The 15,842-nt window shown below is 48.6% G+C and overlaps 1 protein-coding gene across 1 annotated transcript in view; it reads right to left on the bottom strand.

Moving 5' to 3' along the window:
• Positions 1 to 11,077, bottom strand: part of MGLL (monoglyceride lipase) — a 40,603-nt gene extending 29,526 nt beyond the window's left edge. Inside the window, exons 1-2 of the mRNA XM_073575047.1 lie at positions 10,921 to 11,077; positions 8,522 to 8,656 (exon numbers count right to left, since the gene is read on the bottom strand). Coding sequence (XP_073431148.1) covers positions 8,522 to 8,649 — 128 coding nt within the window. The 5' untranslated portion in view covers positions 8,650 to 8,656; positions 10,921 to 11,077. The remainder of the gene's footprint in view (positions 1 to 8,521; positions 8,657 to 10,920) is intronic.
• Positions 11,078 to 15,842: the final 4,765 nt, after the last annotated feature.

Below are 15,842 nucleotides of genomic sequence, written 5' to 3' on the forward strand. Positions count from 1 at the left end.
TCAAAAATATCATACAGCACCCAGATAGTTAGTGCACGCTGTATTCAGATAAATAGTGCACAGGTGCTTAGCACGTACAGTGTCAAAATTCATGGCACCACACAGTACTCAGTTACTGATCATAGTACTAAATTAAAAATGTCACACAGTACCCAGATAAATAGTGACTATAGTGATGTATTCCAGATAGCCCCCATATAGTGAGTGCATGCAGTGCCCAGATAAATAGTGATGTATTCCAGATAGCCCCCATATAGTGAGTGCATGCAGTGCTCAGATAAATAGTGATGTATTCCAGATAGCCCCCATATAGTGAGTGCATGCAGTGCCCAGATAAATAGTGATATATTCCAGATAGCCCCCATTATAGTGAGTGCATGCAGTGCCCAGATAAATAGTGATATATTCCAGATAGCCCCCATATAGTGAGTGCATGCAGTGCTCAGATAAATAGTGATGTATTCCAGATAGCCCCCATATAGTGAGTGCATGCAGTGCCCAGATAAATAGTGATACAGTGGGGCAAAAAAGTATTTAGTCAGTCAGCAATAGTGCAAGTTCCACCACTTAAAAAGATGAGAGGCGTCTGTAATTTACATCATAGGTAGACCTCAACTATGGGAGACAAACTGAGAAAAAAAAAAATCCAGAAAATCACACTGTCTTTTTTTTTCATTTTATTTGCATATTATGGTGGAAAATAAGTATTTGGTCAGAAACAAGCAATCAAGATTTCTGGCTCTCACAGACCTGTAACTTCTTCTTTAAGTGTCTCCTCTTTCCTCCACTCATTACCTGTAGTAATGGCACCTGTTTAAACTTGTTATCAGTATAAAAAGACACCTGTGCACACCCTCAAACAGTCTGACTCCAAACTCCACTATGGTGAAGACCAAAGAGCTGTCAAAGGACACCAGAAACAAAATTGTAGCCCTGCACCAGGCTGGGAAGACTGAATCTGCAATAGCCAACCAGCTTGGAGTGAAGAAATCAACTGTGGGAGCAATTAGAAAATGGAAGACATAAAAGACCACTGATAATCTCCCTCGATCTGGTGCTCCACGCAAAATCCCACCCCGTGGGGTCAGAATGATCACAAGAACGGTGAGCAAAAATCCCAGAACTACGCGGGGGGACCTAGTGAATGAACTGCAGAGAGCTGGGACCAATGTAACAAGGCCTACCATAAGTAACACACTACGCCACCATGGACTCAGATCCTGCAGTGCCAGACGTGTCCCACTGCTTAAGCCTGTACATGTCCGGGCCCGTCTGAAGTTTGCTAGAGAGCATTTGGATGATCCAGAGGAGTTTTGGGAGAATGTCCTATGGTCTGATGAAACCAAACTGGAACTGTTTGGTAGAAACACAACTTGTCGTGTTTGGAGGAAAAAGAATACCAAGTTGCATCCATCAAACACCATACCTACTATAAAGCATGGTGGTGGAAACATCATGCTTTGGGGCTGTTTCTCTGCAAAGGGGCCAGGACGACTGATCCGGGTACATGAAAGAATGAATGGGGCCATGTATCGTGAGATTTTGAGTGCAAACCTCCTTCCATCAGCAAGGGCATTGATGAGGAAACTTGGCTGGGTCTTTCAACATGACAATGATCCAAAGCACACCGCCAGGGCAACGAAGGAGTGGCTTCGTAAGAAGCATTTCAAGGTCCTGGAGTGGCCTAGCCAGTCTCCAGATCTCAACCCTATAGAAAACCTTTGAAGGGAGGTGAAAGTCCGTGTTGCCAAGCGAAAAGCCAAAAACATCACTGCTCTAGAGGAGATCTGCATGGAGGAATGGGCCAACATACCAACAACAGTGTGTGGCAACCTTGTGAAGACTTACAGAAAACGTTTGACCTCTGTCATTGCCATCAAAGGATATATCACAAAGTATTGAGATGAAATTTTGTTTCTGACCAAATACTTATTTTCCACCATAATATGCAAATAAAATGAAAAAAAAACAGACAATGTGATTTTCTGTATTTTTTTTTCTCAGTTTGTCTCCCATAGTTGAGGTCTACCTATGATGTAAATTACAGACGCCTCTCATCTTTTTAAGTGGTGGAACTTGCACTATTGCTGACTGACTAAATACTTTTTTGCCCCACTGTATATTCCAGATAGCCCCCATATAGTGAGTGCATGCAGTGCCCAGATAAATAGTGATGTATTCCGGATAGCCCCCATATAGTGAGTGCATGCAGTGCCCAGATAAATAGTGAATATCCTGCATCAGGACAACCCACAGAGCCAATTTAACAGCACCATGCAGTAGTCGGGTGTGTAAAGTGTCAAGGTAAAGAATGCCACACAGTACACAGATATACTCTATTTATGCTCAGTGCTACAGCAGTGCCAGGAGTACCCCCTCACTTGTAAGCAGTGATGCAAACAAAAAAATAATTGGATTTAAGCAGAAAGCCAAAAAAATACAAAACAAAACGAAAAAAAGGTGTCTATACAGATCTGCAGATCCTGTATTAGCACTGGACAGCACAAGTGCCGACCTCAGAGCTATGGAGGAGGCTTCCTCAGGTAGCCTTATAGTTACTACAGAAGCACCAAGGGGAATAAACGTTATCACATACAGAACCCAGATATCATACAGCGCTCAGATAAAACGTGTGCTGTGCAGATCTCATTGGGATGCCCTCGCCTCCTGGTGCCAGTTTGCAGGGGACGAGCGGAGGAGATGCTCCTAATAAGGGTCCGGCATCAGTACTGATCCACTAGAGATCACACTATCCAATGCATCTCCGACTGTCACTTATCAGTAGGATTCGCTCTTCATAGTAAGTCCCAGGATGAGATCACAGAAGAGGAGCCGCTATCAAACACCCCAGCATGACAAGATGTCTACGAGAACCGCATGGTGTTATCTGACGTTAGCGGTAGCCAATTTACCAGCTGATCATCGTATCCGGCATGTTACTGGAATGCGATTCCTCTCATCGTAACCCTCAGAAATGAACGTCTGGTTACTACATCCCATCTGGAGTCGGCGTGGAGCGCTGTCAGGCTGAGCTAGCGCGCTTCAGAGAACGTGGCTGTAAATTTACTTAGTTGGGTGCGATTGCGACAGATGTCAAATTGGGGGGAGTTAATAAGGGAGGACATACAACATACATGTATTAGCCAGCGTGCCCATACTGCACATTAATCCCAATGGGCAACATGCAATACCCAAAATTCCCATATGAAGGCGCCGCAAGGAAACTAAACACGAGGTCAAGGTGCCATTCAATCAGCTTTATGGGGCCTTACAAAAAAAAAAAAAGGGATTGTCCAACATGGGTAAACCCTGTACACCCCAACCTTCTTGCATGCATTCACTGCATTTGTTTTCTCAAAGCAAACACTAATATACAGCATCATACACCGACGCGTTAGCAGGTTCGATGACCCTCAACGTGCGCAGGGTGGGATATTAGACGGTGACATTGCGGACATGTTACAGTATTGATCCAAAAATCTGATCACGAGTCAGGTCATCCAGCTCAGGAATCCTCTACGCCCGAGACAATCGCTGACCTCTGTCACACTGATCCTATCTTTTATTGCAAACCAACTGCGGAATATTTTTGCCCGCAGCCCATTTTTCTCCTCCACTTATCCAATACTAATAAGGCGAACAAGGCTGTATTACCTTCACACGTCTTACAGGGAGCCAGGTATTCATATCCTGCGATATTTGGCCTCATATACAGCTTTAACGTCAGAAAAGACAAAGTTGCAGTATAAAGCATGGTGGAGTAAAAAAAAACAAACAAAAAAAAACAAAAAAAAAAAAACAACACACTCTAGTAGCTAATCTAATATAGTGATATACAAGACAAGGACCAACTGATAAGGGGATAATGCTACAGGCCACAAAAGAAATACTCTATAACTATACAATTACACCTACAGCAAATGTGGGGCCCTGAAAATAATTCCCTCTGCGGACAGAAATGAAAGCCGTCCCGTTCTGGAGAAACACTAGTCAGATGGCCACCAGGTGTTACAATGATCTGACATCACTGAACAGTTCTTCAGGCAACTGGCTGACAGCGTGGGGTCCGGCTGACGCGACCCCCTGAAATCAGCTGCTGTCAGTGGGGGTCTCCCCCCGAATGTTAATCCCCTCCCTGGGTGACAGTCGGAGGTCCTGATTACCCCCATTTCTATTACCGCCATATGCTTTAACCCTTTATCAACCAGAATGGACTACGGCTGGGCCAAGAAACCATTTATGTAGTATGGACATTTTACGCTTTATGGGGTAAAGTTTTGCAAAGGTAAAATAAAGAAATACAAACATTGGTTTCTCTATTTTTCTGTTCAATCACATTTTAGGTTATTGATGTGGATTAGTGTTGGAATTTATTTTGTATTTTTAAAACTTTCATCTTTTCTTACAAATGTTTCTACTTTTTTGTTATTCCATGCTATATAGATTAAGATATTAAACCTGTTTCTTAATTAAGAATCATGTCCCTGGCAGAACTAGGTGCTTAGGAGTTTGCAAGGGGGGGGGGGGGGGGGGTGCAATGCATTCCCTGCAGCATGGGGGGTGCGACTCATCTCCTGCAGTATGGGGGTGTAATGCATTCCCAGTAGCACGGGGTGGGTGCAACAAAGCATTCTCTGCAGCATGAGGAGGGTGCATGCATTCCCTGTAGCACAGATGGTGCAATGCAGGGGGGGGTGCAATACATTCCCTGCAGCATGGGGGGGGGGTGAAATGCATTCCCTGCAGCACGGGGGGGGGGGTGCAATACATTCCCTGCAGCACGAGGGGGGGTTGCAATACATTCCCTGCAGCACGAGGGGGGGGGGGGGGTTGCAATACATTCCCTGCAGCACGAGGGGGGGGGGTTGCAATACATTCCCTGCAGCACGAGGGGGGGGTTGCAATACATTCCCTGCAGCACGAGGGGGGGGGGGGGGTTGCAATACATTCCCTGCAGCACGAGGGGGGGGTCGCAATACATTCCCTGCAGCACGGTGGTGGTGGGGTGCAATGTATGCCCTGCAGCACGGTGGTGGTGTTCACGCATTCCCTGCAGCACAGATGGTGCAATGCAGGGGGGTGGGGTGTGCAATATATTCCCTGCAGCACGGTGGGGAGTGTGCAATGCATTCCCTGCAGCACGAGGGGGGGTGCAATGCATTCTCTGCAGCAAATGAAGGGTGCAATCCATTCCCTGCAGCACGCGGGGGGGTGCAAATGCATTCCCTGCAGCACAGATGGTGCAATGCATGGGGGGTTGCGCAATACATTCCCTGCACCATGGGGGGGGGTTTGCAATGCATTCCCAGAAGCGTGGGGGGGTGCAATGCATTCCCAGCAGCGCGGGGGGGGGGGTGCAATGCATTCCCAGCAGCGCGGGGGGGGGGTGCAATGCATTCCCAGCAGCGCGGGGGGGGGGGTGCAATGCATTCCCAGCAGCGCGGGGGGGGGGGTGCAATGCATTCCCAGCAGCGCGGGGGGGGGGTGCAATGCATTCCCAGCAGCGCGGGGGGGGGGGTGCAATGCATTCCCAGCAGTATAGAAATATTTCAGGGGCTCCGTAATCAGGGCCTGATGGAACATGTTAAAATCAGAAACAGCGAGAAAAAGAAAAAACCTGATTGCTTCTGCATGAAATCGGAGGCGTGAATGGTACATTAGTGCCCATAGAAGTCTATGGAACACATGACATTTTGCTCGTGTACATCAGCCATTACTGAGCAGTTTCTCACTGTTACTGGGGCATCTGTAGAAAGACCAGATACGGTGAGAAGACCCACATGTTTTGGTTCCGCTCCGGGCACTATCGGTAAGTCACCCTCTCCGGTGTCGCAGCTTCTATTCCCCACACCCTGGTCATTTAGAGGTTAATCCAGCATGTGATGGGGGGGGGTGTCTCATCATCATCTGACTATCCCATTCGCCACTAATTAACTACAGGTGCGGGTACAATATAATTAGTATGTGGTGACATTCCTACGAAGACTGAAAACACCAAACTGGTTCTACTGGTCCCACAGGGCTTATTTTTACCCACCTGCACCCATGACCACATCCCGCAGGACCGGCTCTGCTACATCAATAGGTTTCTCCTTCCATCCACCACCAATGACGCTGTATGTGAAGCTGCAGGTGGAGACACTAGATCACTCAGGTCTGCTCCATCTGTGCAATTTCTTGTCTTAAGGCTGTGTGCACACACAGCGTTTTTTTATGCGCTTTTTTTACCGCGAAAAAACACATTAAAAACTGCGCGTTTTTTGCACAAAAACCGTGCAGAAAAAACGAGCGGTTTCTGGGAAGGGAGTCCGGTTTTTAAGCAGAAATTTTCTGCTATGTGTGCACATAGCCTTAAAGAGATTTCATTACATTCTTGGTTAATTTCCCGCTGTCGATTATCATCATCTCCATATAATGGCATTTCATTAGCCCGAGGCGCCCGCTGTGCGATACTGCTGTATAGTGTATGCAGCTGGTAGAGGCGGCTGGTAATGGAGGGGTGGTCAGCCAGAGAGAGGGGCAAAGGCGGACACAGGGCCCCTGTGCAAGGACTGTATAGGGGCCCTTTCCAGTCCGATAGTGCTCATTGCTGCTCTGGAGGTGGAAGTGGCCCCTAACCCCTTGGGGCCACTGCAGTGATATGTCCACTCCCCCCCACCCCCCAACTTCTCCATAGGGTCACCTGACAATATTAAAGGAGACATCCGAGTACATAAGGCTCTCCTTACAGAGGAGCAAGTGCAATCTTAAAGGCGTTGTGGGAGTAAGCCGTCTTACCAAATAGCTCCTTCAAGAGAACAGTAACAGTTGTCATCTTAAAGGAGCTACTTGAGGAAGTCAATATGCCCCTCTATACTGATGCTGAGGAGCAATGACTGGACTCTTAAAGGGGTTATTTGGGTAATTAAATACCTTCCTTCTGATAGATGCTGAAGAGCAACTGTCACAATGTTAAAGGGGTTAATTAGATTAAGCCAATATGTTCTCCCTTAAAGATGCTGAGGAGCAACTGTTGTAATCTTGAAAGGAGCCATCTGGAATAGTGCAGCTTAGGCCTGTTTCACACTTCCGTTTTTTCAAATCCGTCAAAATCCGTTGTTTTCCGTTAAAAAACGGATCCGCCATTTTTTGCAGGATCCGTTTTTTTTGTCCCATAGACTTCCATTACGGTTACCGCGGATCCGTCAAAAAAACGGATCCGTTTTTTAAAAACGGATCCGTTTGCATCAGTTTCCGTCAAAAAAACGGAAACGGATCCGTTTGGCGGACACAAAAACGGAAGTGTGAAACAGGCCTTAGAGCTAATCAGTGTAAAATGAAAGGTTCTGCAGCTTTCTAATATGAAGGGGGGAGGGTCGCACTACCCCCCCCCCCCCCATGGCTGATACATTGCGGCAAACTATCCAAGATGGGATAAGGCTAAGTGCACACGTAGCGGAACTCCTACGGGAGTTTCCGCGAGAATTTCGGAATTCCATTCCGCGGGAAAATCGCATTTTGATTTCTCGCGGAAAAACTAACGATTTGCAGGCGTAATTAGCTTGCAGAATGCTAGCGTTTTCCAAGCAATCTGTAGCATCGCTTGGAGAACTGATTGACAGGTTGGTCACACTCGTCTAACATAGTGTTTGACAAGTGGGAACAACTTTTTACGATTGAGGCGGCCTATGCGGCATCAGTAGTAAAAGATCTAATTTTAAAAATAATAAAAAAATAAATAAAAATCGGGTTATATTCACCTTCCGATGTCCCTCACAGCGTCCCCAGGCCTCCGCGATGCTCCGGCACTTCCCGTTCCCAGTGATGCATTGCGGCAATGACCTTTGATGACGTCGCGGTCTCACGGGACTGCTACATTATCGCAAGACAGCGACGTCAGCAAAGGTCATTATCGCAAAGCATTACTGGGAACGGGACCTGCCGCATGTATCGCTGAAGCCTGGGGACGCTGCGCGGGACATCGGAAGGTGAATATAACCCGTTTTTTTCATTTTAATTCTATTTTTTACAGGGATATGGTACCCAGAGCCCGGAGGACAGTCTCCTCTCCTCCGGACCGTGGGTGCCATCCGCAAATGTTCTGCTTACTTTTCGCATGGTGTGCACAGCCACATGCGGAAAGTAAGCAGAACAATACATTCCTATTGGTGCGGGATCGCTGCGATTCCGCAAAATAATGAGCATGCTGCGTATTTTTCCGCGATGTGATTCTGCTGCGGGAAAATCCGCAGCATTAGCACAGCATTGCGGAATCCCATAGGAATGCATGGGATGCTGTTTTTTTGCGTTTTCACGGCAAAATCGCGCGTTAAAAAACGCTGCGAAAAAAGCGCGACGTGTGCACGCAGCCTAAATCTTCAATTTTAACCATTAACATTTTTATGAGTAAGTACAATTGTCTCCGGAAGAGGCCAATAAGCCGACACATGAAGCTTCCTTTCCCTTTAAATCCAAGGATGATGCAGAGATGCTGTAAATCCATCCCTTAAAGGGTCTCAGTAGCAAAATAATTGTCACTTACCTCGGCTGACCTACTGGTTTCCAGTATTTACAGTATATCTGCTGTCCGTCCGTATTGGTGTAATGCTGCAGATCTTTGTAGGCGGCATCCTGCGGACTGAGCCCGGGGGAACCGTCTTCAGGCATCATTGGGGTACTGCAAAAAAAAAAAAATGATATTAGCCCCCTAAAGTGTTAATATTGGGGGGGTATCAAGATTTATATCAATTAGTTGGAGGACCGATCACATCCATAGTCCATTGGCACGCTGTAATACTGCAATTCACCTTCGGAGGCGCTATAGTGAGCAATCAAACACTTGTTGCCAGGTTCCCACGCAGAATACAACTGATCGCTGGGGATTTCAGCAGCAGGATAACTTGTAGATGTATTATCACGTCACCCCTCTATCAAAGAGTCAGAAATAGACAATCCCTTTAAGAGCACAGTAATGGCTGCCATTAGCAATAGTCACCTGGTGTATAAGTGACCAAAATATTAAAAGACTTCCGAATGGATTTTTTACATGTAGATGACCACTTGTCCTGTGCTTGAAGCATAGAAGTCAATGCCAGCTCTTAAAGGGACAGAGACCCTGGATTATATATATATATATATAGCGTCCTCTCTGCGGAAACAGCAGCGTAGCGCGGACAGGGTTAAAGATTTCTTGTTCTGCTCTGCGGTCACACATCATAACAGGCTATTAGTATTCTCCGTGGTTCACTTAGGTCAGGAGTTCCTGCATTTAAACAGATACCGCTATGAACGACACTTTAGCGAGTCGACCACATTCTTTCATTAGAAAACCAGCAGACGGCTTTATAAGCGCTACAAAGACTTGGGCGGCAACTAAAATGATTTCTGCCGAGTGTGGCGAGGCAGCCGAACGCTCCAGCCTGGTTAAGAAAGGGTTAAAAAAAAACGCTTGCAGATAAACTGGCGCGCACAGGATGCGCCACTTCCAGCCGCCCCTTTAAGGAGTGCAAAGTCAAACAGAGGACCCAACAATATCCCCATTGACACGATGGACTGACAGGTGCCTGGATACACAATAATTACACAAGCGTCATGACGCAGGGCGTGTATACTTCCGATGCAAATGTAGACATAGTACATAGCAACGTGATAAGAGGCGTGCATACATTTGCAAACGTATACACGCCTATGTAAAGAGATTGCACCGAGCCGGATACAGTTAATAAAATGACCTCATAGCTGTGCACCATGAAAAAGTACCCAGCGGGTGCTGCATGGCAGCTGTGGAACTACAACACCCAGCATGCTCAGACAACAATTCCATTATCACTGTGAAGTGGTCAATGGTGGAGGAAATCTGCTACTTTATATGTACGGTCTGGGCACAGGTGGCATCAAACAGGGCATCAGGGGTGACCCAAAACTGCTGCCACCCTGCGGATACAAGGGGCAGGAGGACACCTCCAGGTATTGTCAGATGCCCAAATGCCAAGGGAATAGATGGTGAAATACTAGATAAAGGTGCTCGTACATTACTGACAGCCTGGTAATGCCAGTATATCGGGGAAAGGAGCGACATAAACTGCACCTCATCTACCCAAATGATCAGAGGTGCCCTCCTTCTCTCCAGCACGAGCCGCACTCGATAATGTCACAAGATCAATAATAAATGAACACATCGACACCACGCGGCATCATCTACCAGGGGATCATGTGAAAATATGTGTAACGCGAGGATCCAGGAGTCGCCCAGCGGCCATACACATGTGCCGGCCAATCCTGCAAAACGAGCGTCAGCTCCGCAGCCAAGAGATGGCACAAACCAACGTCAGCGCCGGGGTCCTGGGCTCAAAGCCCACCAAGGAGAACATCTGCAAGGAGCTCGTGTGGGGGTCCTCCCAAAATCCAAAGACACTCTGATAGAGGCTCACAGTCTATATCCCCTATGGGCACAGTGATGATGATGATGATGAGGTCTGTAAGGCGCCGCGGAATTAATGGCGCTATATAAGTGAGTAAAATAAATAAATATAGGGACAGGCATGGAAAAGGAGTGTCAGCTCTGTAACCAAGAGTTATAGGCACAAACCTACAGGCCATCATACCCAATAATATAGGCAAAATCGTGGGAAGGGAGCGTCAGCTCTGCAGCCAAGGTAACAGCACTTCCACAGAGGTAGCAGCAGCAGCCCCTGCCCCCGAGCAGCGCCCCTGCCCCCTACCCCCATCATGCCCATTCCTGCCACTGCATGCTGCTGCCACATCCGGGTCTGTAGCCCCTGCAGGTGCTGCCTGTGCCCGGCCGGGGAGATGGCACTGATGGCAGCCAGTCAGCTCCCATCACCACAAGCATCCGCCGAGCACCAGCACTGAGGCTGCGGAGCAGAGCAGCCCGGGCACCTGCACCCTCAGTCCCCACACCCAGAGCGGCGGCCGCCTTACCCAGCACCGCGCCCGCAGTGGTCGTGTCCCTAGCCGCGGAGCACCATCCTGTGCTGTGCCCAGCGCGGAGTCAGCCCGGAGGACGAGGACGGGAGGGCGGAGCTATGCAGATGAGCGGGGCGGGGGCAACAGCCTGTCACTCACTGCACGTGCGGAGTGGGAGTAGGCGGGGACTGTGTGGGAGCGGGTGTGGTCAGATGTACGCCACGCCCCCTCTTAAGGCGACAGGTGTGATAATAATAAGGAGGGAGACAGACTGTACCCAAACACCGACACATTGTTCCTAAGTGTGAGCAGGTCGGCAGATGCAGTGACAGGAGGCGAACCGAGGGTTAACAAGTTTTTACTTACCAGGGTATTACTCCAGGCAGGGAGATAGGGAAAACGTGAGGTAAAATGCAGGCGGCACAGGGAATACAGGGGTGTAATAGGGAAAATCAGAGATAACAAATAAAGTCGCTCTCAATGAAGTCACTTATCAATCGGACGTGTTCCTGACAGAAAAGTTCCCGGAGTAGATGATGGCGCCAACAGCCGTCGGCACCGCGTGGGTCCGGCGGACGGTCTGTGCCCGGTCGGCAGCGCTGAGTCTTTGACGCATCCTGTGGAGTCCTCACTATGGAGCCTCCTGTGACCGAGGGTTCAAGAAGCCGTCCCCGGTAGACGTCACAGTCTCTGTCAGGCATCACGGGAGCACCGCCGTGTAGCGGAGCGGCTGGAACCTCGACGGGTCAACCTACACCCGGCGGGCTTCTGGCCCGAGTCCTCGGGGTAAATTCCTGTCATGGCCGGGCCTGAATCTGCGTCACTAGCGGTCTCTGAAGCAGGAGTGCGCACTCTCCTCAGCCGCGCGCTGCACCTTCCCGCCAATTCTGTCTGTGCTCACGTGCTGCGCGGTAAATGTAAAGATCACTCCGGTAGCCTAAACTTTCCCCCGGACAACAGAGGAGACAGCCCCGACAGTTCCAGACCCGGCGCAAGAAAGGCAACCCCAGCCTGATTTCTCTTCTTACATAAACACAGACACACCGTGCCCAGACACAGACACACCGTGCCCAGACACAGACACACCGTGCCCAGACACAGACACACCGTGCCCAGACACAGACAGACACACCGTGCCCAGACACACCGTACCCACAGACACATTGTACCCACAGACACATTGTACCCACAGACAGACACACCGTGCCCAGACACACCGTGCCCAAACACAGACACACCGTACCCAAACACAGACACACCGTACCCAAACACAGACACACCGTACCCACACACATTGTACCCACACACAGACACACTGTACCCAAACACATTGTACCCACAGACACATTGTACCCAGACACAGACACACCGTACCCAAACACAGACACATTGTACCCAATCACAGACACACTGTTCCCAAACACATTGTACCCAAACACAGACACATTGTACCCAAACACAGACACACTGTACCCAAACACAGACACACGGTGCCCAAACACAGACACACGGTGCCCAAACACAGACACACGGTGCCCAAACACAGACACACCGTACCCAAACACAGACACACCGTACCCAAACACAGACACACCGTACCCACACACATTGTACCCACACACAGACACACTGTACCCAAACACATTGTACCCACAGACACATTGTACCCAGACACAGACACACCGTACCCAAACACAGACACATTGTACCCAATCACAGACACACTGTTCCCAAACACATTGTACCCAAACACAGACACATTGTACCCAAACACAGACACACTGTGCCCAAACACAGACACACGGTGCCCAAACACAGACACACGGTGCCCAAACACAGACACACTGTACCCAGACACAGACACACTGTACCCAGACACAGACACACTGTACCCAGACACAGACACACTGTGCCCAAACACAGACACACTGTGCCCAAACACAGACACACTGTGCCCAAACACAGACACACTGTACCCAGACACACTGTGCCCAAACACAGACACATTGTACCCAGACACCGACACATTGTACCCAAACACAGACCCACGGTACCCAGACACAGACACACTGTGCCCAAACACAGACACATTGCACCCAAACACAGACACACTGTGCCCAAACACAGACACACTGTGCCCAAACACAGACACAGTGTACCCAGACACACTGTGCCCAGACACAGACACATTGTACCCAGACACCGACACATTGTACCCAAACACAGACACACTGTACCCAGACACAGACACATTGTACCCAAACACATACACATTGCACCCAAACACATACACACTGCACCCAAACACAGACACACTGTACCCAAACACAGACACACTGTACCCAAACACAGACACATTGCACCCAAACACAGACACACTGCACCCAAACACATTGTACCCAAACACTAACACACTGTACCCAAACACAGACACACTGTACCCAAACACAGACACACTGTACCCAAACACTAACACACTGTACCCAAACACAGACACACTGTACCCAAACACAGACACACTGTACCCAAACACAGACACACTGTACCCAAACACAGACACATTGCACCCAAACGTTGACACATTGCACCCAAACGCTGACACACTGCACCCAAACACAGACACATTGTACCCAAACACAGACATATTGCACCCAAACGCTGACACACTGTACCCAAACACAGACACACTGTACCCAAACACAGACACATTGCACCCAAACACTGACACATTGCACCCAAACACAGACACACTGCACCCAAACACAGACACATTGTACCCAAACACATCGTACCCAAACACTAACACACTGTACCCAAACACAGACACACTGTACCCAAACACTAACACACTGTACCCAAACACAGACACACTGTGCCCACACACAGACACATTGTACCCAGACACCGACACATTGTACCCAAACACAGACACATTTCACCCAAACACAGACACACCGTACACAAACACAGACACATTGTACCCAAACATAGACACATTGCACCCAAACACAGACACACCGTACACAAACACAGACACATTGTACCCAAACACAGACACATTGTACGTACCCCATCATCGTATCCTGATAGCCTCCGCCATCTGCATTGTTAGGCAGTTGTGTAACTTCAAACCAGATTCCTAACAGACACACTGTACCCAAACACAGACACATTGCACCCAAATACAGACACACTGTACCCAAACAAAGACACACTGTACCCAAACACAGACACACTGTGCCCAAACACAGACACACTGTACCCAGACACACTGTGCCCAGACACAGACACATTGTACCCAGACACCGACACATTGTACCCAAACACAGACACACTGTACCCAGACACAGACACATTGTACCCAAACACATACACATTGCACCCAAACACCGACACACTGTACCCAAACACAGACACACTGTACCCAAACACAGACACACTGTACCCAAACACAGACACATTGCACCCAAACACAGACACACTGCACCCAAACACAGACACATTGTACCCAAACACATTGTACCCAAACACTAACACACTGTACCCAAACACAGACACACTGTACCCAAACACAGACACACTGTACCCAAACACTAACACACTGTACCCAAACACAGACACACTGTGCCCACACACAGACACATTGCACCCAAACACAGACACATTGTACCCAAACACAGACACATTTTACCCAAACACAGACACATTGCACCCAAACACAGACACATTGCACCCAAACACAGACACACCGTACACAAACACAGACACACTGTACCCAGACACAGACACATTGCACCCAAACACCGACACACTGTACCCAAACACAGACACACTGTACCCAAACACAGACACATTGCACCCAAACGTTGACACATTGCACCCAAACGCTGACACACTGCACCCAAACACAGACACATTGTACCCAAACACAGACATATTGCACCCAAACGCTGACACACTGTACCCAAACACAGACACACTGTACCCAAACACAGACACATTGCACCCAAACACTGACACATTGCACCCAAACACAGACACACTGCACCCAAACACAGACACATTGTACCCAAACACATCGTACCCAAACACTAACACACTGTACCCAAACACAGACACACTGTACCCAAACACTAACACACTGTACCCAAACACAGACACACTGTGCCCACACACAGACACATTGTACCCAGACACCGACACATTGTACCCAAACACAGACACATTTCACCCAAACACAGACACACCGTACACAAACACAGACACATTGTACCCAAACATAGACACATTGCACCCAAACACAGACACACCGTACACAAACACAGACACATTGTACCCAAACACAGACACATTGTACGTACCCCATCATCGTATCCTGATAGCCTCCGCCATCTGCATTGTTAGGCAGTTGTGTAACTTCAAACCAGATTCCTAACAGACACACTGTACCCAAACACAGACACATTGCACCAAAATACAGACACACTGTACCCAAACAAAGACACACTGTACCCAAACACAGACACACTGTGCCCAAACACAGACACACTGTACCCAGACACCGACACACTGTACCCAAACACAGACACACTGTGCCCAAACACAGACACACTGAACCCAGACACAGACACACTGTACCCAAACACAGACACACTGTGCCCAAACACAGACACACTGTACCCAAACACAGACACACTGTACCCAGACACCGACACACTGTACCCAAACACAGACACACTGTGCCCAAACACAGACACACTGAACCCAAACACAGACACATTGCACCCAAATACAGACACACTGTACCCAAACAAAGACACACTGTACCCAAACACAGACACACTGTGCCCAAACACAGACACACTGTACCCAGACACCGACACACTGTACCCAAACACAGACACACTGTGCCCAAACACAGACACACTGAACCCAGA

This window comes from Dendrobates tinctorius, unplaced genomic scaffold (genome assembly GCF_039654945.1).
Source record: "Dendrobates tinctorius isolate UK_male_01 unplaced genomic scaffold, ASM3965494v1 ptg000041l, whole genome shotgun sequence".
In the NCBI taxonomy this organism is placed as follows: domain Eukaryota; kingdom Metazoa; phylum Chordata; class Amphibia; order Anura; family Dendrobatidae; genus Dendrobates; species Dendrobates tinctorius.